Genomic DNA, 25,437 nt, shown 5'->3' on the forward strand with positions numbered 1-25,437 from the left:
GTTTTACCCATTACAGTGTTGACCGTGTCATGGTTTTACCCATTACAGTGTTGACCGTGTCATGGTTTTACCCATTACAGTGTTGACCGTGTCATGGTTTTACCCATTACAGTGTTGACCATGTCATGGTTTTACTCATTACATAGTTTTTTTTTTTAAACCCCTTTTTCTCCCCAATTTCGTGGTATCCAATTGTTGTAGTAGCTACTATCTTGTCTCATCGCTACAACTCCCGTACGGGCTCGGGAGAGACGAAGGTTGAATGTCATGCGTCCTCCGATACACAACCCAACCAGCCGCACTGCTTCTTAACACAGCGCGCATCCAACCCGGAAGCCAGCCGCACCAATGTGTCGGAGGCTACACCGTGCACCTGGCAACCTTTGGTTAGCGCGCACTGCGCCCGGCCCGCCACAGGAGTCGCTGGTGCGCGATGAGACAAGACATCCCTACCGACCAAGCCCTCCCTAACCCAGACCCATTACAGTGTTGACCGTGTCATGGTTTTACCCATTACAGTGTTGACCGTGTCATGGTTTTACCCATTACAGATTTGACCGTGTCATGGTTTTACCCATTACAGTGTTGACCGTGTCATGGTTTTACCCATTACAGTGTTGACCGTGTCATGGTTTTACCCATTACAGTGTTGAAAGTGCCATGGTTTTACCCATTACAGTGTTGAAAGTGTCATGGTTTTACCCATTACAGTGTTGACCTTGTCATGGTTTTACCCATTACAGTGTTGAAAGTGTCATGGTTTTACCCATTACAGTGTTGACCGTGTAAATGGTTTTACCCATTACAGTGTTGAAAGTGCCATGGTTTTACCCATTACAGTGTTGACCGTGTCATGGTTTTACCCATTACAGTGTTGACCGTGTAAATGGTTTTACCCATTACAGTGTTGACCGTGTCATGGTTTTACCCATTACAGTGTAATGTACAGGGTACCATTTGAGGGACACCCTAATTATCTGATAATAAATCAAATAAGCATGTCTTCTCTTTCCTCCGCCCATCATCACTACCTTTATTACCACCAATCCTCTATTCATTAAGAGAATTAAACCTCTGCAATACTGTCAGCATGAGAGAGAGAGAGAAAACGAGAGAGGAGAGAGAGAACGAGAGAGGAGAGAGAGAACGAGAGGAGAGAGAGAACGAGAGAGGCGAGAGAACGAGAGGCCGAGAGAGGAGAGAGAACGAGAGAGGAGAGAGAACGAGAGGAGAGAGAACGAGAGAGGAGAGAGAACGAGAGAGGAGAGAGAACGAGAGAGGAGAGAGAACGAGAGAGGAGAGAGAACGAGAGAGGAGAGAGAACGAGAGAGAACGAGAGAGGAGAGAGAACGAGAGAGGAGAGAGAACGAGAGAGAAGAGAGAACGAGAGAGGAGAGGAGAGAGAGAACGAGAGAGGAGAGAGAACGAGAGAGGAGAGAGGAGAGAGAGAAGGAGAGAGGAGAGAGAAAAGGAGAGAGGAGAGAGGAGAGAGAGAAGGTGAGAGGAGAGAGAACGAGAGAGGAGAGAGGAGAGAGAAGGAGAGAGGAGAGAGAAGGAGAGAGGAGAGAGAAGGAGAGAGGAGAGAGAGGAGAGAGGAGAGAGAGAAGGAGAGAGAGGAGAAGAGTGAGAAAGAACCATGGAGAACAAGAGAGAAAGTGACAAAGAAAATTAATAAAGAGAATGCATAAATGAGTCAGTCAGTGATGACTTGTGCAGTCATTGTAATTAGAGATCAAAGGAGTTCCCCTGCTGTGTCCGTCTGTCTGGCTGGTGTGGGTCCTCTAGAGTGGGCAGAGACGGGGTATGTGACTGGCAGCCATAGCAACACCAGACAGTCTGCTGATGCCATCTACCCCCTAAAGCACTACTTTTTTTAACCAGGGCCCTATAGGGAATAGGGTGCCGTCTGAGACTTATTCTCAGTCATAGCCACCTGCTATGGTAACAGAGGGGTTCTGAGACCAATCACAACCTGAGGATAGAGTCTCAATTCCTGTTAACATTCATGACAGAGTTGTGCAAGTGTCTGAGTTAGGTGCTAAGTCATATCCCATATAAGGATTAGTCCTCATTCATCCAAGTGTCTGAGTTAGGTGTTAAATCATATCCCATATTAGGATTAGTCCTCATTCATCCAAGTGTCTGAGTTAGGTGCTAAATCATATCCCATATTAGGATTAGTCCTCATTCATCCAAGTGTCTGAGTTAGGTGCTAAATCATATCCCATATTAGGATTAGTCCTCATTCATCCAAGTATCTGAGTTAGGTGCTAAATCATATCCCATATTAGGATTAGTCCTCATTCATCCAAGTATCTGAGTTAGGTGCTTAGTCATATCCCATATTAGGATTAGTCCTCATTCATCCAAGTTTCTGAGTTAGGTGCTTAGTCATATCCCATATTAGGATTAGTCCTCATTCATCCAAGTGTCTGAGTTAGGTGCTAAATCATATCCCATATTAGGATTAGTCCTCATTCATCCAAGTTTCTGAGTTAGGTGCTTAGTCATATCCCATATTAGGATTAGTCCTCATTCATCCAAGTGTCTGAGTTAGGTGCTAAATCATATCCCATATTAGGATTAGTCCTCATTCATCCAAGTGTCTGAGTTAGGTGCTAAATCATATCCCATATTAGGATTAGTCCTCATTCATCCAAGTGTCTGAGTTAGGTGCTAAATCATATCCCATATTAGGATTAGTCCTCATTCATCCAAGTGTCTGAGTTAGGTGCTAAATCATATCCCATATTAGGATTAGTCCTCATTCATCCAAGTATCTGAGTTAGGTGTTAAATCATATCCCATATTAGGATTAGTCCTCATTCATCCAAGTGTCTGAGTTAGGTGCTAAATCATATCCCATATTAGGATTAGTCCTCATTCATCCAAGTGTCTGAGTTAGGTGCTAAATCATATCCCATATTAGGATTAGTCCTCATTCATCCAAGTATCTGAGTTAGGTGCTAAATCATATCCCATATTAGGATTAGTCCTCATTCATCCAAGTGTCTGAGTTAGGTGCTTAGTCATATCCCATATTAGGATTAGTCCTCATTCATCCAAGTATCTGAGTTAGGTGTTAAATCATATCCCATATTAGGATTAGTCCTCATTCATCCAAGTGTCTGAGTTAGGTGCTTAGTCATATCCCATATTAGGATTAGTCCTCATTCATCCAAGTATCTGAGTTAGGTGCTTAGTCATATCCCATATTAGGATTAGTCCTCATTCACCCATATAGCTGGCAAGCAAGGAGAACCCAGCATCCTCAGATGAACTGAGACTAATCCTGTAGTTGAGGAAAGACTTGAATTTCAATTCAAAAGACGCATTAATATTTATCAGAGTTGCACAAGTGTCCCCATTTGACCCTATGAGTGGTGAACACAGTAAGGAACAACCTAACAATGCTCAGATGAACTCAGACACACTTAGGCAGCGCCCCAAATACCACTATTGCCTTTTATAGGGCACTTTTTTTGGGGTAGCACACTATATAAGTAGCATTTTGGATGCACCTTAAAGACATAACCAGGTCAATATGTGAGGATATATGCAGCATCACATCATGTACCATAGAGACATTCTATTCATCTACCCCCTATAGCTTCAGCATGACAACACAGCAACACAGTGGTTTAGTATTAAAATATATTTGAGGAGTGATTCAAAATGAAACAGTTGCATAGCAGAAGAAACAAACGAGCTGATGACGACGTGACAACTATTTGGCAAATGATTTAAGGATGTTTGAAATCCATTGAAATGGTTTCAGAAGAATTGACAGTGGTGACAGGGATCACTAGAGAAAGGCAGTACCTGTGCTGTAGACAACCTCCACAAGTCATGGTGGTTCACAGCTCAATGATTTACACAAGTACCATTCAATTATATACATAAGTAATGATCATTTTAGCATTTCTCTTTTCCATATCTAGAGTCTCATGTTTCACACACAGGCAATGGTCTACAACGACAATAAGAGCCATTTTGAAATAAACAGTTTTAAAAAATGATACAGGAAAAACAATTATGGCATAAAACATACCAGCAAACATTCTATACTATCAGCATTGAGCTAAAGTGGTTACTATTTCAGATAAACATTCATCTATCCACATAGTACTATTTCAGATAAACAGAGCCCTGATTCATCTATCCACACTATTTCTGATAAACAGAGCCCTGATTCATCTATCCACATACGTACTATTTCAGATAAACAGAGCCCTGATTCATCTATCCACATAGTACTATTTCTGATAAACAGAGCCCTGATTCATCTATCCACATACGTACTATTTCAGATAAACAGAGCCCTGATTCATCTATCCACATACGTACTATTTCAGATAAACAGAGCCCTGATTCATCTATCCACATACGTACTATTTCAGATAAACAGAGCCCTGATTCATCTATCCACATACGTACTATTTCAGATAAACAGAGCCCTGATTCATCTATCCACATACGTACTATTTCAGATAAACAGAGCCCTGATTCATCTATCCACATACGTACTATTTCAGATAAACAGAGCCCTGATTCATCTATCCACATAGTACTATTTCAGATAAACAGAGCCCTGATTCATCTATCCACATACATACTATGTCTGGACCCAAGATGGAAAAATGAAGACAAATGATTTATTTATTGTATAAAAATGAGAAGATGTTCAACTTCAGCTCTACTGTGTATTGGCACTTAGTTAGAGCTCCCACACACGCTTGACTATGTCCACCAGTTACTTTCAGTGAGACGTTGATATCAATGGTACAGTATGAATATGCTTCATCTTTTAGTCCGGTGGGCTGGTTTTACTACCGTATAGGGGAGAGCTGACCCTGAATAGGGACACAGTCATCATGTGAAGAGGTTCAAGGCTGCACCCTATTCCCCTGCATAGTGCACTACACTGAGAACCCACATCCAAAATATATCAGCGACAAATACAAATCATGACAAAAACAAAGTGATTAACCAGTCATAACTAGCCAATGGCAATGCAGATTACACAGTAAGCAACCAATCGATTAAACACAGGATATGACATCATGGAACACCCTGCTTCTTCGCTTCTAGAAACTTTTTAAAAACACAAATTAACAAACTTAGTTGTGCCCATCCATCCTTTAAAAAATAATTTCATCTTGGTATGTAAAGCGTCTTTTGCATAAAGCCTGTGCCATAAAAATATATTTACATACAACACCACTCTCCTAAGTCGGGTCTACTCTGGAGCACATTAAACATCTGATTCTCTGTGCAAGCTGCAAGTCATCAACACCAGGTTGTATATCATGGGACTGACAGGTATAGTTGCTATGGTTGGTCAGTGGTGGTGTACCGTATATCCTCTGTAGGCTGGGTTTACAGTCTGCTAGCTCACTCAGGGACTATACTGAAGGCCCTTGCTCATTCAGTCTATAGGATCCATAGAGTCAGAGAGAGAGCGAGGGAGACTGATGATTAGGGATCACCCTGTCCAACTTTGGCCCAGTAGCTCTTTTCCTTTACAAGTATTTTGGCCAAAACGCAATAGTTTCCCACAGCTTCTCATGTCTCTAGGGGGAAGAGATATGTGTAGCTCTTCATGGTTGATACTGTAATAGTCTGAAGTCTGCCTCAGTCTCCGGTCCCCCTCATCTTGGTCTACAGAGTGGTCCCATAGCTCCTCCCCCTTTCTCTAGGGGTCAGAGGTTAAAGATCGGTGACTTTGTTCTCGAGGGCGGCGGCTATCTGCTGCAGCCGCAGGGTCAGCTGTTTACTCTGGGCGGCTGGGTCCTCATCTAAAGACTGGATGATCTGGAGGGAGGGAGGGAGGGAGGGAGGGAGGGAGGGAGGGAGGGAGGGAGGGAGGGAGGGAGGGAGGGAGGGAGGGAGGGAGGGAGGGAGGGAGGGAGGGAGGGAAAAATGAGAGAGGACACAAAAGAGACACTAGTAAACAGATTTTCCTGCGACAGCAAGTGACATTAATTTGTCTAATTTCCTACAGGATGTAGTCAACCAAGAGGATAGGGCCTTCAAACCACCAAACAAGGAAGTGAGTCCTAAGGTTCTTAACCAAGTGGATAGGGCCTTCAAACCACCAAACAAGGAAGTGAGTCCTAAGGTTCTTAACCAAGTGGATAGGGCCTTCAAACCACCAGACAAGGAAGTGAGTCCTAAGGTTCTTAACCAAGTGGATAGGGCCTTCAAACCACCAGACAAGGAAGTGAGTCCTAAGGTTCTTAACCAAGTGGATAGGGCCTTCAAACCACCAGACAAGGAAGTGAGTCCTAAGGTTCTTAACCAAGTGGATAGGGCCTTCAAACCACCAGACAAGGAAGTGAGTCCTAAGGTTCTTAACCAAGTGGATAGGGCCTTCAAACCACCAGACAAGGAAGTGAGTCCTAAGGTTCTTAACCAAGTGGATAGGGCCTTCAAACCACCAGACAAGGAAGTGAGTCCTAAGGTTCTTAACCAAGTGGATAGGGCCTTCAAACCACCAGACAAGGAAGTGAGTCCTAAGGTTTTTACCCCGTCATAGTATTTGCTGGCATACTGGTAGAGCTGGTGCAAGGCTGCCTGGGTATTCAGCGTGTCTGTGTGTTCCTGGAGAGCACAAAGAAGGAAGGATGAATTTTATTGTTGTATTCTGATGATGCAATAGAAGACTGCCCACACACAAGTACAAACAGATGTGAGTTCACGTGTACGTACCCTGGACACCTCAGCCAGGTGTGTGTTCATGTCCTGGTCACTGACTGGGACCATCTGCTTGATTCCCTTGTAGTAACTGAGGAGAGACAGAATGATAGAGAGATGTCTGATTGGCTGCCAGGTCCTACCAACCTATCCCCTTGTGTTGTTTCTGATGCACTAGAAGAGAGTATTTCTGGTGTGTTCTGACTGCAACCTATTCTCTATATTGGCCAAGAGTACTGCAGTATCGGCTCATTTGATGGGCAGTCAATCATGAAAAGGGATGAATATGAGAGAACTCACTCGTCCACCATCTTCTTATAGGTGGAGATCTCCTTTGCATAGAGCAGCTTGTTGCTGGGAGATTCCCGGCTCAGTTTGTGTTCCGTCTTGGTGCAGGCGTCCATGAAGGTCTGAGCGATGACGGACAGCGACGCATCCACCACCTCCGTCACGTGCACGTCAAAGATGAAGTGAGGGTTCTTCAGGATGTTCACCCAGAAACGCATGGGCAGGCTGGGGATAGAGAACACACACATTAGTATACACACCAACACACACCGCACCGCGCAGAGCAACCCAGCATGAGAGCAAGGTGAAACAGTTTCAGGCTATCCAAACTAAAAGCCAACTCCTTCCCATCTAATTTAACAAGATAACAGATCCCTTTTCCTTCTGCCTCACAGACAAGCTGAGTCACTCAAACCCAGACATCTGAACTCAACCCAGGAAAGCACAACTAAACAGGTGTATGACTGAATGAAGCCTAATAAAGCAGCCTCAGTCCAAAAATAAATCCTGTTACAGTGGTGTGATGCTCCTCCTCTGAGAAGGACTAGAAGTGCTGTGTTATTAAAACGCTGACTGGGGGAGCCTGCAGGGGTAATCTGATCTCCATCTACCTCTGAATCAGCCTTGGTCCAGTGAATTCCTAATGACTACGGTCTGTCTGTCTGTCTGTCTGTGTGTGTGTGTCTTATCCTCCAGGTCACCTCGGGGTACACCGAGCTACAGCCTCTTTAAGAATTTATATTTGTTGGCTGGATGCTCACTCTCCCGCTCAAGGTCTTACGTTCTCTCCCTCTATCTGTCTCTTTCCTCTCCGTCCCCTCTAGCCAGCTCAGCTTCACACCTGCTCTAACCCCTACAAACCTCTTCTTGACTGGAGAACAGGCCTGGGGAACATTATCCAGGATACTGGGGGAGAATTAACAAGCCTTTTTAGCTGAATCACATTCACTGAAAGCCCTCATTTAATTGGCTTGCTGATGTCCCCTCTTGCTGATATGCAGGAGAGGGGTGGGAGAGAAAGGGAGAGGGAGGGAGAGAGAGAAAGAGGGTTAGTAAGTGTGTGAAACAGGAGAGAGACATCTAGGAAGGGACTGAGAATGGAGAGAGGAGAGGAGAGAAACAGGGGAAGAGTAAGTGAGTGAAAGAAGAGATGATGGATAGTGAGAGAGATGTCTCTAGAGTCTAATGAATTCAGTCTTTCATCTCCTCATCCTGACTAGAGATCTTACTCTGCCACTCATCCCCACCTGTCAATCCAATACGCATCACAAGCACTATCTATATTTAATAGTTCCCATCAACAGGAGTTCACTAATTCACTCTGATAACATCCAGGGGTTTCAGGGGAGTTAGGAGTCAGACCCTAGGACTACAACATGGTGAGGAGGAGTCAGACCCTAGAACTACAACATGGTGAGGAGGAGTCAGACCCTAGGACTACAACACGGTGAGGAGGAGTCAGACCCTAGGACTACAACCTGGTAAGGAGGAGTCAGACCCTAGGACTACAACACGGTGAGGAGGAGTCAGACCCTAGGACTACAACCTGGTAAGGAGGAGTCAGACCCTAGGACTACAACCTGGTAAGGAGGAGTCAGACCCTAGGACTACAACATGGTAAGGAGGAGTCAGACCCTAGGACTACAACATGGTAAGGGGGAGTCAGACCCTAGGACTACAACACGGTAAGGAGGAGTCAGACCCTAGGACTACAACACGGTAAGGAGGAGTCAGACCCTAGGACTACAACACGGTAAGGAGGAGTCAGACCCTAGGACTACAACACGGTAAGGAGGAGTCAGACCCTAGGACTACAACACGGTGAGGAGGAGTCAGACCCTAGGACTACAACACGGTGAGGAGGAGTCAGACCCTAGGACTACAACATGATGAGGAGGAGTCAGACCCTAGGAATACAACACGATGAGGAGGAGTCAGACCCTAGGACTACAACACGGTGAGGAGGAGTCAGACCCTAGGACTACAACACGGTAAGGAGGAGTCAGACCCTAGGACTACAACACGGTAAGGAGGAGTCAGACCCTAGGACTACAACACGGTGAGGAGGAGTCAGACCCTAGGACTACAACACGGTGAGGAGGAGTCAGACCCTAGGACTACAACATGATGAGGAGGAGTCAGACCCTAGGACTACAACACGATGAGGAGGAGTCAGACCCTAGGACTACAACACGGTGAGGAGGAGTCAGACCCTAGAACTACAACACGGTGAGGAGGAGTCAGACCCTAGGACTACAACACAATGAGGAGGAGTCAGACCCTAGGACTACAACACGGTGAGGAGGAGTCAGACCCTAGGACTACAACACGGTGAGGAGGAGTCAGACCCTAGGACTACAACACGGTGAGGAGGAGTCAGACCCTAGGACTACAACACGGTGAGGAGGAGTCAGACCCTAGGACTACAACACGGTGAGGATGAGTCAGACCCTAGGACTACAACACGGTGAGGAGGAGTCAGACCCTAGGACTGCAACACGGTGAGGAGGAGTCAGACCCTAGGACTACAACATGGTGAGGAGGAGTCAGACCCTAGGACTACAACATGGTAAGGTGGAGTCAGACCCTAGGACTACAACACGGTGAGGAGGAGTCAGACCTTAGGACTACAACATGGTAAGGGGGAGTCAGACCCTAGGACTACAACATGGTAACGAGGAGTCAGACCCTAGGACTACAACACGATGAGGACAGTCAGACCCTAGGAATACAACAAGATGAGGAGTCAGACCCTAGGACTACAACACGATGAGGAGTCAGACCCTAGGACTACAACATGGTGAGGGCAGTCAGACCCTAGGACTACAACACGGTGAGGAGGAGTCAGACCCTAGGACTACAACACGGTGAGGAGGAGTCAGACCCTAGGACTACAACATGATGAGGAGGAGTCAGACCCTAGGACTACAACACGATGAGGAGGAGTCAGACCCTAGGACTACAACACGGTGAGGAGGAGTCAGACCCTAGAACTACAACACGGTGAGGAGGAGTCAGACCCTAGGACTACAACACAATGAGGAGGAGTCAGACCCTAGGACTACAACACGGTGAGGAGGAGTCAGACCCTAGGACTACAACACGGTGAGGAGGAGTCAGACCCTAGGACTACAACACGGTGAGGAGGAGTCAGACCCTAGGACTACAACACGGTGAGGAGGAGTCAGACCCTAGGACTACAACACGGTGAGGATGAGTCAGACCCTAGGACTACAACACGGTGAGGAGGAGTCAGACCCTAGGACTGCAACACGGTGAGGAGGAGTCAGACCCTAGGACTACAACATGGTGAGGAGGAGTCAGACCCTAGGACTACAACATGGTAAGGTGGAGTCAGACCCTAGGACTACAACACGGTGAGGAGGAGTCAGACCTTAGGACTACAACATGGTAAGGGGGAGTCAGACCCTAGGACTACAACATGGTAACGAGGAGTCAGACCCTAGGACTACAACACGATGAGGACAGTCAGACCCTAGGAATACAACAAGATGAGGAGTCAGACCCTAGGACTACAACACGATGAGGAGTCAGACCCTAGGACTACAACATGGTGAGGGCAGTCAGACCCTAGGACTACAACACGGTGAGGAGGAGTCAGACCCTAGGACTACAACACGATGAGGAGTCAGACCCTAGGACTACAACACGATGAGGAGTCAGACCCTAAGACTACAACATGGTGAGGAGGAGTCAGACCCTAGGACTACAACACGGTGAGGAGGAGTCAGACCCTAGGACCCTAGGACTACAACACGATGAGGAGGAGTCAGACCCTAGGACTACAACACGATGAGGAGGAGTCAGACCCTAGGACTATAACACGATGAGGACAGTCAGACCCTAGGACTACAACACGGTAAGGAGGAGTCAGACCCTAGGACTACAACGCGGTGAGGAGGAGTCAGACCCTAGGACTACAACACGGTAAGGAGGAGTCAGACCCTAGGACTACAACACGATGAGGACAGTCAGACCCTAGGACTACAACACGATGAGGACAGTCAGACCCTAGGACTACAACACGATGAGGACAGTCAGACCCTAGGACTACAACATGGTAAGGAGGAGTCAGACCCTAGGACTACAACACGGTGAGGAGGAGTCAGACCCTAGGACTACAACACGGTGAGGAGTCATACCCTAGGACTACAACACGGTAAGGAGGAGTCAGACCCTAGGACTACAACACAATGAGGAGGAGTCAGACCCTAGGACTACAACACGATGAGGAGGAGTCAGACCCTAGGACTACAACACGATGAGGACAGTCAGACCCTAGGACTACAATACGATGAGGAGGAGTCAGACCCTAGGACTACAACAATGTGAGAAGCAGTCAAGTGTAGAAGAAGGTTGGAGGTACTGAACTATTGTGTGTATACAGTGTGCATATCTGCGGGTGTGGTTACGTGCATGCATGTGTGTGTGCGCGTGTGTAGTGTTCATATGCGTGTGTGTTTTTGTGTGTGTGTGTGTACCTGTTGGTCTTCCAGATATGGACGGTCTCCTCCTCAACGTTGTCATGTTTCAGAGCCTGCTCATCCAGGAAGTCAAAGAAGTATTTAACTGCAGGAGGAACCACGGCTCCAGAACACAACACACTGCGGAAGAAATCATCCACAAACTGCTGCAGAGTACCCTGCAACACACCGAGGACACACACACATTAGGACACACACAGTAGGACATATCCAGAGCGACAACCACATATCATATTAGGTGGTCAGTAGACAGTATCTGACAGACACGGATACAAAAATCAGCTCACATTATGTACACCAACATACACTTACACCCACCCAATCAGTGTCTCCTGTCCACCCACCCAATCAGTGTGTCTCCTGTCCACCCACCCAATCAGTGTGTCTCCTGTCCACCCACCCAATCAGTGTGTCTCCTGTCCACCCACCCAATCAGTGTGTCTCCTGTCCAATCAGTGTGTCTCCTGTCCACCCACCCAATCAGTGTGTCTCCTGTCCACCCACCCAATCAGTGTGTCTCCTGTCCACCCACCCAATCAGTGTGTCTCCTGTCCACCCACCCAATCAGTGTGTCGCCTGTCCACCCACCCAATCAGTGTGTCGCCTATCCAACCCACCCAATCAATGCTACATCTTCTACATGTTCCAGGTCAAATCAGTAATGTAGGAGTAATTCTGAACTGTGCTAAAGGTGTTATAACCCTATTATAACTGCTATATGTAGTACTATAACTGTTAGTAGTGCTTTAACTGCTCTACGTAGTGCTATAACTGCTGTAGGTAGTGCTATAACTGCTGTAGGTAGTGCTATAACTGCTGTAGGTAGTGCTATAACTGCTGTAGGTAGTGCTATAACTGCTGTAGGTAGTGCTATAACTGCTGTAGGTAGTGCTATAACTGCTGTAGGTAGTGCTATAACTGCTGTAGGTAGTGCTATAACTGCTCTACGTAGTGCTATAACTGCTGTAGGTAGTGCTATAACTGCTCTACGTAGTGCTATAACTGCTGTAGGTAGTGTAGTTATCAGACTGACTAACCTTGACAGAGAGCAGTCGTGTCAGGTAGATCTCAGCGATGGCTTTAGTCGTGGCCTTGGCCTTCAAACTTCCTCTCTTAGATTTGACCTCATCCAGCTCGTCTGCTGGCCGCACCAGGTGGAACACCTTGTCATCTTCCAACAGGGCGTTCTCTACAGGGACACCAGGGACATGTTCAGTGGGCATCAAACGGAAGACAACAGACTCAAACAGGGTCGGACAACCTCAACTCTTTTTTGTTTCCTCATGCAAAATGTTTGGCCATAATGAACACGACCCAAAGTTTTTCCAAGATGCTGATCTCAGGTCAGTAGCGCATTACCATTAGGATTGGAGGACAAGGTAGGCTGATCCTAGATCTGTGCCTATGGATAACATACTGAGGATATAATGATATCGGACTCACTTTCTTCATGGCTATCCTGGTTCTGGTGGAACTGGCGATGGGTGTGAAGCACTCTGGACAGCACCAGCGTGGCATTGTCTCTCACCTGAAACACACAGTACCACATATAGTTAACACTGTACCGTACCACATATAGTTAACACAGTACCGTACCACATATAGTTAACACAGTACCACATATAGTTAACACTGTACCGTACCACATATAGTTAACACAGTACCACATATAGTTAACACTGTACCGTACCACATATAGTTAACACAGTACCACATATAGTTAACACTGTACCGTACCACATATAGTTAACACAGTACCACATATAGTTAACACTGTACCGTACCACATATAGTTAACACTGTACCGTACCACATATAGTTAACACAGTACCACATATAGTTAACACAGTACCAAATATAGTTAACACCGTACCACATATAGTTAACACAGTACCATACCACATATAGTTAACACAGTACCACATATAGTTAACACAGTACCACATATAGTTAACACAGTACCGTACCACATATAGTTAACACAGTACCACATATAGTTAACACCGTACCACATATAGTTAACACCGTACCACATATAGTTAACACAGTACCACATATAGTTAACACAGTACCACATATAGTTAACACAGTACCACATATAGTTAACACCGTACCACATATAGTTAACACAGTACCACATATAGTTAACACAGTACCGTACCACATATAGTTAACACAGTACCACATATAGTTAACACCGTACCACATATAGTTAACACAGTACCACATATAGTTAACACAGTACCACATATAGTTAACACCGTACCACATATAGTTAACACAGTACCACATATAGTTAACACAGTACCGTACCACATATAGTTAACACAGTACCACATATAGTTAACACAGTACCGTACCACATATAGTTAACACAGTACCACATATAGTTAACACCGTACCACATATAGTTAACACAGTACCACATATAGTTAACACCGTACCACATATAGTTAACACAGTACCACATATAGTTAACACAGTACCGTACCACATATAGTTAACACCGTACCACATATAGTTAACACCGTACCACATACAGTTAACACAGTACCGTACCACATATAGTTAACACAGTACCACATATAGTTAACACAGTACCGTACCACATATAGTTAACACAGTACCACATATAGTTAACACAGTACCACATATAGTTAACACAGTACCACATATAGTTAACACAGTACCGTACCACATATAGTTAACACAGTACCACATATAGTTAACACAGTACCACATATAGTTAACACAGTACCACATATAGTTAACACAGTACCACATATAGTTAACACCGTACCACATATAGTTAACACAGTACCACATATAGTTAACACAGTACCGTACCACATATAGTTAACACAGTACCACATATAGTTAACACAGTACCGTACCACATATAGTTAACACAGTACCGTACCACATATAGTTAACACAGTACCGTACCACATATAGTTAACACAGTACCGTACCACATATAGTTAACACAGTACAACATATAGTTAACACAGTACCACATATAGTTAACACAGTACCACATTTGGTTAACACCGTACCACATATAGTTAACACAGTACCACATATAGTTAACACCGTACCACATATAGTTAACACAGTACCACATATAGTTAACACAGTACCACATATAGTTAACACAGTACCACATATAGTTAACACTGTACCATACCACATATAGTTAACACAGTACCACATATAGTTAACACCGTACCACATATAGTTAACACAGTACCACATATAGTTAACACAGTACCACATATAGTTAACACAGTACCACATATAGTTAACACTGTACCGTACCACATATAGTTAACACAGTACCGTACCACATATAGTTAACACAGTACCGTACCACATATAGTTAACACCGTACCACATATAGTTAACACAGTACCACATATAGTTAACACTGTACCGTACCACATATAGTTAACACAGTACCACATATAGTTAACACTGTACCGTACCACATATAGTTAACACAGTACCACATATAGTTAACACAGTACCACATATAGTTAACCCAGTACCACATATAGTTTACACAGTACCACATATAGTTAACACCGTACCACATATAGTTAACACAGTACCGTACCACATATAGTTAACACAGTACCACATATAGTTAACACAGTACCACATATAGTTAACACAGTACCACATATAGTTAACACCGTACCACATATAGTTTACACAGTACCACATATAGTTAACACCGTACCACATATAGTTAACACAGTACCGTACCACATATAGTTAACACAGTACCACATATAGTTAACACAGTACCACATATAGTTAACACAGTACCACATATAGTTAACACCGTACCACATATAGTTAACACAGTACCACATATAGTTAACACAGTACCACATATAGTTAACACAGTACCACATATAGTTAACACCGTACCACATATAGTTAACACCGTACCGTACCACATATAGTTAACACAGTACCACATATAGTTAACACAGTACCGTACCACATATAGTTAACACAGTACCACATATAGTTAACACCGTACCACATATAGTTAACCCAGTACCGCACCACATATAGTTAACACAGTACCACATATAGTTAACACCGTACCACATATAGTTAACACAGTACCACATATAGTTAACACAGTACCGTACCACATATAGTTAACACAGTACCACATATAGTTAACACAGTACCGTACCACATATAGTTAACACCGTACCACATATAGTTAACACAGTACCACATATAGTTAACACAGTACCACATATAGTTAACACTGTACCGTACCACATATAGTTAACACAGTACCACATATAGTTAACACTGTACCGTACCACATATAGTTAACACTGTACCGTACCACATATAGTTAACACAGTACCACATATAGTTAACACAGTACCACATATAGTTAACACAGTACCACATATAGTTAACACAGTACCACATATAGTTAACACAGTACCACATATAGTTAACACAGTACCACATATAGTTAACACAGTACCACATATAGTTAACACCGTACCACATATAGTTAACACAGTACCGTACCACATATAGTTAACACCGTACCACATATAGTTAACACCGTACCACATATAGTTAACACAGTACCACATATAGTTAACACCGTACCACATATAGTTAACACTGTACCGCACCACATATAGTTAACACCGTACCACATATAGTTAACACAGTACCACATATAGTTAACACAGTACCACATATAGTTAACACAGTACCACATATAGTTAACACAGTACCGTACCACATATAGTTAACACAGTACCGTACCACATATAGTTAACACAGTACCACATATAGTTAACACAGTACCGTACCACATATAGTTAACACAGTACCACATATAGTTAACACAGTACCACATATAGTTAACACAGTACCACATATAGTTAACACAGTACCACATATAGTTAACACAGTACCGTACCACATATAGTTAACACAGTACCACATATAGTTAACACAGTACCGTACCACATATAAACGTCCCATTTCATGACTCTGTCTTTCAAAGATAATTCGTAAAAATCCAAATAACTTCACAGATCTTCATTGTAAAGGGTTTAAACACTGTTTAGGCCCTTCTCCCCCAATTGCTCAGTTTGACCACTGTGTTCTTGGGGACCTTCAATGCTGCATCATTTTTCCCCCTGGTAACCTTCCTCAGATCTGTGCCTCGACACAATCCTGTCTCGGAGCACTATAGACAATTTCTTAGACCTCAATGGCTTAGTTATTGCTCTGACATGCACTGTCAACAGTGGGACCTTATATAAAAAGGAGTGTGCCTTTCCAAATCGTGTCTAATGAATTGAATTTACTACAGGTGGACTCCAATCAAGTTGTAGAAACATCTAAAGGATGATCAATGGAAACAGGATGCACCTGAGCTCAATTTCGAGACTCATAGCAAAGGGTCTGAATACTTATGTAATAAGATATAAAAAATAAAATAAAATATATATATATATATACAAATGTGCAAAAACATTTTTTAAAAACTGTTTACACTTTGTCATTACGGGGCATTGTGTGTAGATTGCTTGGGGGATTTTTAAATTGTTTATTTATTATTTAAACTATTTTAGAATAAGTCAAGGGGTCTGAATACTTTCTGTATAGTTAACACAGTACAGAAACATATAGTTTGAGTTTCACATAGTTTAATTAAACTGTGAAATAGCAAAACCCAACATTTCAACGGAATATCTGGCATGCTCAACTCCGAACATCTTTAGCCCAGGAACAACTCAACGTTAATAAAGCCAGCCAGCCCTGATAGATATTCACATTAACTATACAGTAAGCTGAGAAGATATTCAGAGAGAACACAAATACCAGGCTGAAGTCCTCAGCCAGCCATGATAGATATTCACATTAACTATACAGTAAGCTGAGAAGATATTCAGAGAGAACACGAATACCAGGTTGAAGTCCTCAGCCAGCCCTGATAGATATTCACATTAACTATACAGTAAGCTGAGAAGATATTCAGAGAGAACACGAATACCAGGCTGAAGTCCTCAGCCAGCCATGATAGATATTCACATTAACTATACAGTAAGCTGAGAAGATATTCAGAGAGAACACGAATACCAGGCTGAAGTCCTCAGCCAGCCCTGATAGATATTCACATTAACTATACAGTAAGCTGAGAAGATATTCAGAGAGAACACGAATACCAGGCTGAAGTCCTCAGCCAGCCATGATAGATATTCACATTAACTATACAGTAAGCTGAGAAGATATTCAGAGAGAACACGAATACCAGGCTGAAGTCCTCAGCCAGCCCTGATAGATATTCACATTAACTATACAGTAAGCTGAGAAGATATTCAGAGAGAACACGAATACCAGGCTGAAGTCCTCAGCCAGCCCTGATAGATATTCACATTAACTATACAGTAAGCTGAGAAGATATTCAGAGAGAACACGAATACCAGGCTGAAGTCCTCAGCCAGCCCTGATAGATATTCACATTAACTATACAGTAAGCTGAGAAGATATTCAGAGAGAACACGAATACCAGGCTGAAGTCCTCAGCCAGCCATGATAGATATTCACATTAACTATACAGTAAGCTGAGAAGATATTCAGAGAGAACACGAATACAAGGCTGAAGTCCTCAGCCAGCCACTCACGTTGTAATGTGCCAGGGTGTTGAGTCTCTTCCACCTGCCCTCCTTCTGTGATGTCAGGTCCATGTCAGACAGGATCTGCCCTGTAGAGCCAGGCCGCCACTCTGTGGACGGGGTGGGAAGTGCACCTTATACATTAGAATATTACTGAAAGGTACAGTTGAAGTCAGAAGTTTACATACACCTTAGCCAAATACATTTAAACTCAGTTTTTCCACAATTGCTGACATTTAATCTGAGTAAAAATTCCTTGGGTTAGGTCAGTTAGGATCACCACTTCATTTAAGAATGTGAAATGTCAGAATAATAGTAGAGAGAATGATTTATTTCAGTTTTAATTTCTTTCATCACATTCCCAGTGGGTCAGAAGTTGACATACACTCAATTAGTATTTGGTAGCATTGCCTTTATATTGTTTAACTTGGGTCAAACGTTTTGGGTAGCCTTCCACCAGCTTCCCACAATAAGTTGGGTGAATTTTGGCCCATTCCTCATGACACAGCTGGTGTAACTGAGTCAGGTTTGTAGGCCTCCTTGCTCGCACACGCTTCTTCAGTTCTGCCCACACATTTTCTATGGGATTGAGGTCAGGGCTTTGTGATGGCCACTCCAATACACTCCAATACCATGACTTTGTTGTCCTTCAGCCATTTTGCCACAACTTTGGAAGTATGCTTGGGCTCATTATCCATTTGGAAGACCCATTTGCGACCAAGCTTTAACTTCCTGACTGATGTCTTGAGATGTTGCTTCAAAATATCCACGTAATTTTCTTTCCTCATGATGCCATGTATTTTGTGAAGTGGACCAGTCCCTCCTGCAGCAAAGCACCCCCACAACATGCTGCTGCCACCTCCACAACATGCTGCTGCCACCCCGTGCTTCACGGTAGGGATGGTGTTCTTTGGTTTGCAAGCCTCCCCCCTTTTCCTCCAAACATAACGATGAGCATTACGGACAAACAGTTCTAATTTCCTTTCATCAGACCAGAGGACATTTCTCCAAAAAGTACAATCTTTGTCCCCATGTGTAGTTGCAAACCGTAGTCTGGCTTTTTTATGGCGGTTTTGGAGCAGTGGCTTCTTCCTTGCTGAGTGACCTTTCAGGTTATGTCGATATAGGACTCGTTTTACTGTGGATATAGATACTTTTGTACCCGTTTCCTCCAGCATCTTCACAAGGTCCTTTGCTGTTGTTCTGGGATTGATTTGCACTTTTCGCACCAAAGTACGTTCATCTCTAGGAGACAGAACGCATCTCCTTCCTGAGCAGTATGACGGCTGCGTGGTCCCATGGTGTTTATACTTTCTTGTGGAGGTCTACTGATTTATTGTCAAGCAAAGAGGCATGGAGTTTGAAGGTAGGCCTTGAAATACATCCACAGGTACACCTCCAACTGACTTAAATAGCCTATCAGAAGCTTCTAACGACATGACATAATTTTCTGGAAATTCCAACTTAGTGAATGTAAACTTCTGACCCACTGGAATTGTGATATAGTGAATTATAAGTGAAATAATCTGCCTGTAAACAATTGTTGGAAAAATGACTTGTGCCATGCACAAAGTAGAAGTCCTAACCGACTTGACAAAACTATAGTTTGTTAACAATAAATTTGTGGAGTTGAAAAACGAGTTTTAATGACTCCAACCTAAGTGGATGTAAACTTCTGACTTCAACTGTATGTAGACTAACGTACATGCAAAAATATGAAACTCATTGTTGTTTCCCCCAACTCTTAGCACAGGATAACAGTGGTAGAACCATGTGTGTTCTCACCAAGAGCAACACTGTCCAACTTGGGTCTCTGTGAGTAGGGCAGGTTGCGGTACACCTGTTCAATGATCTTCTCCTTCACCTGAGAGATGGTGTCACAGTTTAGCACCTTCACCGGCGTCACGTCTGGTCCCTCGCCGTGCACCAGCACCTGCAGGGTCTGGTTGGACACACACAGCTGTCAATCATCTATCATCCAGAATCACACTGAGCTCATGATTAGGTCACACCCATTTGTTTTGGTACATGCTAGCAACATGTTGGGCACAGTCCCCTAGGAGCCCCGTGTCGTTCAGAGTGTACTCACCAGGACGCAGTACTCCACGTCGTCCCCTAGGAGCCCCGTGTCGTTCAGAGTGTACTTGGCCTTCTTCATCTTAGCGTCCACTGGGCCCTTCTCTACCTGGTGCTTGATGGCCTTGAACAACTTGTATAGGGGTTCGCCCGCAGAGTCCTACACACACAAAGTGAAGATGCACACACACACAGCGAGAGGGGAGTGAGCTCATCAGTTCTAATGAGACCGTTCTCTCAGTGTAATTACTGAAGATACGGCTCCATGTTCACTGTCACACATGACTGATTGTTTAAAGAGCGCTTTAATCCAAAAATCAATAAGACCAAATAAATTGGAACATTTCATCTAAAACATTAGAAGAAATGGAGAGCGAGAGAGAGAGGAGCGAGAGAGAGAGCGAGAGAGAGGAGCGAGAGAGGAGCGAGAGAGAGAGGAGCGAGAGAGAGAGAGGAGCGAGAGAGAGAGGAGCGAGCGAGAGAGAGAGAGGAGCGAGAGAGAGGGGAGCGAGCGAGAGAGAGGAGCGAGAGAGAGAGAGGAGCGAGAGAGAGGAGCGAGAGAGGAGCGAGAGAGCGAGAGAGAGAGAGAGCGAGAGAGAGCGAGAGAGAGCGAGAGAGAGAGAGCGAGAGAGAGAGCGAGAGAGAGAGCGAGAGAGAGAGCGAGAGAGAGAGAGCGAGAGAGAGGAGCGAGAGAGAGGAGCGAGAGAGAGGAGCGAGAGAGAGGAGCGAGAGAGAGAGAGAGGAGCGAGAGAGAGGAGCGAGAGAGAGGAGCGAGAGAGAGAGCGAGAGAGCGAGAGAGAGAGCGAGAGAGAGAGCGAGAGAGCGAGAGAGAGGAGCGAGAGAGAGAGAGAGAGGAGCGAGAGAGAGGAGCGAGAGAGAGGAGCGAGAGAGAGGAGCGAGAGAGAGAGCGAGAGAGAGAGCGAGAGAGAGAGCGAGAGAGAGAGCGAGAGAGCGAGAGAGAGAGAGCGAGAGAGAGGAGCGAGAGAGAGGAGCGAGAGAGAGGAGAGAGAGAGAGGAGCGAGAGAGAGGAGCGAGAGAGAGGAGCGAGAGAGATAGAGAGCGAGAGAGATAGAGAGCGAGAGATAGAGAGCGAGAGATAGAGAGCGAGAGAGATAGAGAGCGAGAGAGATAGAGAGCGAGAGAGATAGAGAGAGGAGCGAAAGAGAGAGAGCAGGTTTGAATGAGAAAGGTGAGTCTCACCCTGAGGAACTGATACAGACAGATGGACATCCAGTTACACAGCATCCTCTCCACCACCGTCTCTGACCTGCACACACAGTCAACATGTTAACTACTGTCTCTGACCTGTACACACAGTCAGCATGTTAACTACTGTCTGACCTGTACACACACAGTCAACATGTTAACTACTGTCTGACCTGTACACACACAGTCAACATGTTAACTACTGTCTGACCTGTACACACAGTCAACATGTTAACTACTGTCTCTGACCTGCACACAGTCAACATGTTAACTACTGTCTGACCTGTACACACAGTCAACATGTTAACTACTGTCTCTGACCTGCACACAGTCAACATGTTAACTACTGTCTGACCTGTACACACAGTCAACATGTTAACTACTGTCTCTGACCTGCACACAGTCAACATGTTAACTACTGTCTGACCTGTACACACACAGTCAGCATGTTAACTACTGTCACCACCTAGGTTTACTAGGCACCATACCAAAACACTACGCAACAGAGAGATACTATCGAACCTTGTCCAATAACAAATGCCTGTTTTCATGAAGACAAGCCTGATTGGAAGGCAGGGTGTGTCTCACCTGCGCAGCATGAGTTTGGGGTTCTTGCTGTGCACGTATTCCTCCATCAGCTCCAGCAGCAGGCTTCTCATGATGTCTGTGTAGTACTCTAGTTTACCATGCAGAGCCACGGTCAGTAACGAGGCAAAGTAGACCCTGGACCTGGCATTAAAGTCTGGACGGCCCTCCAAGGTCTTGATGAACTGAGAACACACAGAGAACGCAACAGAGAGATGGGGTTAGCAACTCAGTATAACTCCATAGAACATCTGTAGGTATAGAATGACAGGAATACTCAAACTGTATCTTGGCACAGGTACTTTAGACAGACAGACAGACTAACAGACAGGCAGACAGACTAACAGACAGGCAGACAGACTAACAGACAGGCAGACAGACTAACAGACAGGCAGACAGACTAACAGACAGACAGGGAGAGAAACAGTTAGTCATCTCAGCTAGCTGAGTAAACCTACATTGATGAGGAAGGTCTTAGAGTTGAGCAGGTTAGAGAACTGGTTGAGGGCCTGAGCTACGATGACCTTCCGCCCCTCGGGGATGTCCAGCTTGCCAGTGATCATGACGTCGTTGTCCCCGTCTTTAGAGGGCAGGAAGAAGACCCGGTCTGTGTAGGTCTTATAGTCCAGGAAGGGGATCCTGGCCTCACTCAGGTCATTGGTCTGGTCCTCCATCTCAATCATCAGGTCTGGAGGAAGATACAGAACACAACAAGACTAGCTCCTAGTAGAACCCAAACGCAACAACAAGACTAGCTCCTAGTAGAACCCAAACGCAACAACAAGACTAGCTCCTAGTAGAACCTGAATGCAAAAACAAGACTAGCTCCTAGTAGAACCTGAACGCAACAACAAGACTAGCTCCTAGTAGAACCCGAATGCAACAACAAGACTAGCTCCTAGTAGAACCCAAACGCAACAACAAGACTAGCTCCTAGTAGAACCCGAATGCAACAAGACTAGCTCCTAGTAGAACCCGAACGCAACAAGACTAGCTCCTAGTAGAACCCAAACGCAACAACAAGACTAGCTCCTAGTAGAACCCAAAGCAACAACAAGACTAGCTCCTAGTAGAACCCAAACGCAACAACAAGACTAGCTCCTAGTAGAACCCAAACGCAACAACAAGACTAGCTCCTAATAGAACCCGAACGCAACAACAAGACTAGCTCCTAGTAGAACCCGAACGCAACAACAAGACTAGCTCCTAGTAGAACCCGAACGCAAAAACAAGACTAGCTCCTAAGAGAACCCGAACGCAACAAGACGAGCTCCTAAGAGAACCCGAACGCAACAAGACGAGCTCCTAGGAGAACCCGAACGCAACAAGACTAGCTCCTAAGAGAACCCAAACGCAACAAGACTAGCTCCTAGTAGAACCCCAACGCAACAAGACTAGCTCCTAGTAGAACCCCAACGCAACAAGACTAGCTCCTAGGAGAACCCAAACGCAACAAGACTAGCTCCTAGGAGAAACCGAACGCAACAAGACTAGCTCCTAGGAGAAACCAAACTGAACTTTAACTGACCTAAGACAGAGAATTTTTACTAGGATTAAATGTCAGGAATTGTGAAAAACTGAGTTTACATACACCTCAGCAAAATACATTTAAACTTCCAACTTCAACTGTACATATTACCTCGACTAACCGGTGGTCCAGCACATTGACTATGTACTGGTACCCCCTGTATACAGTCTCCAGATCGACTCTGTACCGGTACCCCCTGTATACAGTCTCCACATCGACTCTGTACCGGTACCCCCTGTATACAGTCTCCCCATCGACTCTGTACCGGTACCCCCTGTATACAGTCTCCACATTGACTCTGTACCGGTACCCCCTGTATACAGTCTCCCCATCGACTCTGTACCGGTACCCCCTGTATACAGTCTCCACATTGACTCTGTACCGGAACCCCCTGTATATAGCCTCCACATTGACTCTGTACCGGAACCCCCTGTATACAGTCTCCACATTGACTCTGTACCGGTACCCCCTGTATACAGTCTCCACATTGACTCTGTACCGGAACCCCCTGTATACAGTCTCCACATTGACTCTGTACCGGAACTCCCTGTATACAGTCTCCACATCGACTCTGTACCGGTACCCCCTGTATACAGTCTCCACATTGACTCTGTACCGGTACCCCCTGTATACAGTCTCCACATTGACTCTGTACCGGTACCCCCTGTATACAGCCTCCACATCGACTCTGTACCGGAACCCCCTGTATACAGTCTCCACATTGACTCTGTACCGGTACCCCCTGTATACAGTCTCCACATCGACTCTGTACCGGAACCCCCTGTATACAGTCTCCACATTGACTCTGTACCGGTACCCCCTGTATACAGTCTCCACATTGACTCTGTACCGGAACCCCCTGTATACAGTCTCCACATTGACTCTGTACTGGTACCACCTGTATATAGCCTCCACATTGACTCTGTACTGGTACCACCTGTATACAGTCTCCACATTGACTCTGTACTGGTACCACCTGTATATAGCCTCCACATTGACTCTGTACCGGTACCCCCTGTATACAGTCTCCACATCGACTCTGTACCGGAACCCCCTGTATACAGTCTCCACATTGACTCTGTACCGGTACCCCCTGTATACAGTCTCCACATTGACTCTGTACCGGTACCCCCTGTATACAGTCTCCACATCGACTCTGTACCGGAACCCCCTGTATACAGTCTCCACATTGACTCTGTACCGGTACCCCCTGTATACAGTCTCCACATTGACTCTGTACCGGTACCCCCTGTATACAGTCTCCACATCGACTCTGTACCGGAACCCCCTGTATACAGTCTCCACATTGACTCTGTACCGGTACCCCCTGTATACAGTCTCCACATTGACTCTGTACCGATACCCCCTGTATACAGTCTCGCTATTGTTATTTTACTGCTGCTCTTTAATTATTTGGTACTTTTATTTCTTATTCTTTTTTTAAACTGCATTGTTGGTTAGGGGCTTGTAAGTAAGCATTTCACTGTAAGATCTACACCTGTTGTATTCGGCGCATGTGACTAATAACATTTGATTTGATAGTGTGTGTGTAATGTTATAGTAGTGTGTATGGTGTGTGATAGTGTGTGTGTAATGTTATAGCAGTGTGTGTGGTGTGTGATAGTGTGTGTGCAATGTTATAGCAGTGTGTATGGCGTGTAATGTTATAGCAGTGTGTGTGGTGTGTGTGATAGTGTGTGTGTGTAATGTTATAGCAGTGTGTGTGGTGTGTAATGTTATAGCAGTGTGTATGGTGTGTGATAGTGTGTGTGTAATGTTATAGCAGTGTGTGTGGTGTGTAATGTTATAGCAGTGTGTATGGTGTGTGATAGTGTGTGTGTAATGTTATAGCAGTGTGGGTTGTGCCGTGGCGGAG

General features: G+C 44.9%; 1 protein-coding gene across 4 annotated transcripts in view; it reads right to left on the reverse strand.

Moving 5' to 3' along the window:
* Positions 1 to 3,640: 3,640 nt before the first annotated feature.
* Positions 3,641 to 25,437, reverse strand: part of LOC110490697 (plexin-B2) — a 177,581-nt gene continuing 155,784 nt past the window's right edge. For all 4 annotated transcript variants that reach the window (XM_090213486.1, XM_090213488.1, XM_090213487.1 and 1 more), the window contains 13 exons: positions 22,492 to 22,721; positions 22,037 to 22,218; positions 21,443 to 21,509; positions 20,256 to 20,402; positions 19,952 to 20,108; positions 18,176 to 18,276; positions 12,933 to 13,017; positions 12,527 to 12,678; positions 11,487 to 11,647; positions 6,997 to 7,209; positions 6,712 to 6,787; positions 6,529 to 6,603; positions 3,641 to 5,814 (listed from right to left, as the gene is read on the reverse strand). In XM_090213486.1, coding sequence (XP_090069612.1) covers positions 5,710 to 5,814; positions 6,529 to 6,603; positions 6,712 to 6,787; positions 6,997 to 7,209; positions 11,487 to 11,647; positions 12,527 to 12,678; positions 12,933 to 13,017; positions 18,176 to 18,276; positions 19,952 to 20,108; positions 20,256 to 20,402; positions 21,443 to 21,509; positions 22,037 to 22,218; positions 22,492 to 22,721 — 1,751 coding nt within the window. In that variant the 3' untranslated portion in view covers positions 3,641 to 5,709. The remainder of the gene's footprint in view (positions 5,815 to 6,528; positions 6,604 to 6,711; positions 6,788 to 6,996; positions 7,210 to 11,486; positions 11,648 to 12,526; positions 12,679 to 12,932; positions 13,018 to 18,175; positions 18,277 to 19,951; positions 20,109 to 20,255; positions 20,403 to 21,442; positions 21,510 to 22,036; positions 22,219 to 22,491; positions 22,722 to 25,437) is intronic.

Source organism: Oncorhynchus mykiss, chromosome 21 (assembly GCF_057628025.1).
Source record: "Oncorhynchus mykiss isolate SJ-2025 chromosome 21, ASM5762802v1, whole genome shotgun sequence".
NCBI lineage: Eukaryota > Metazoa > Chordata > Actinopteri > Salmoniformes > Salmonidae > Oncorhynchus > Oncorhynchus mykiss.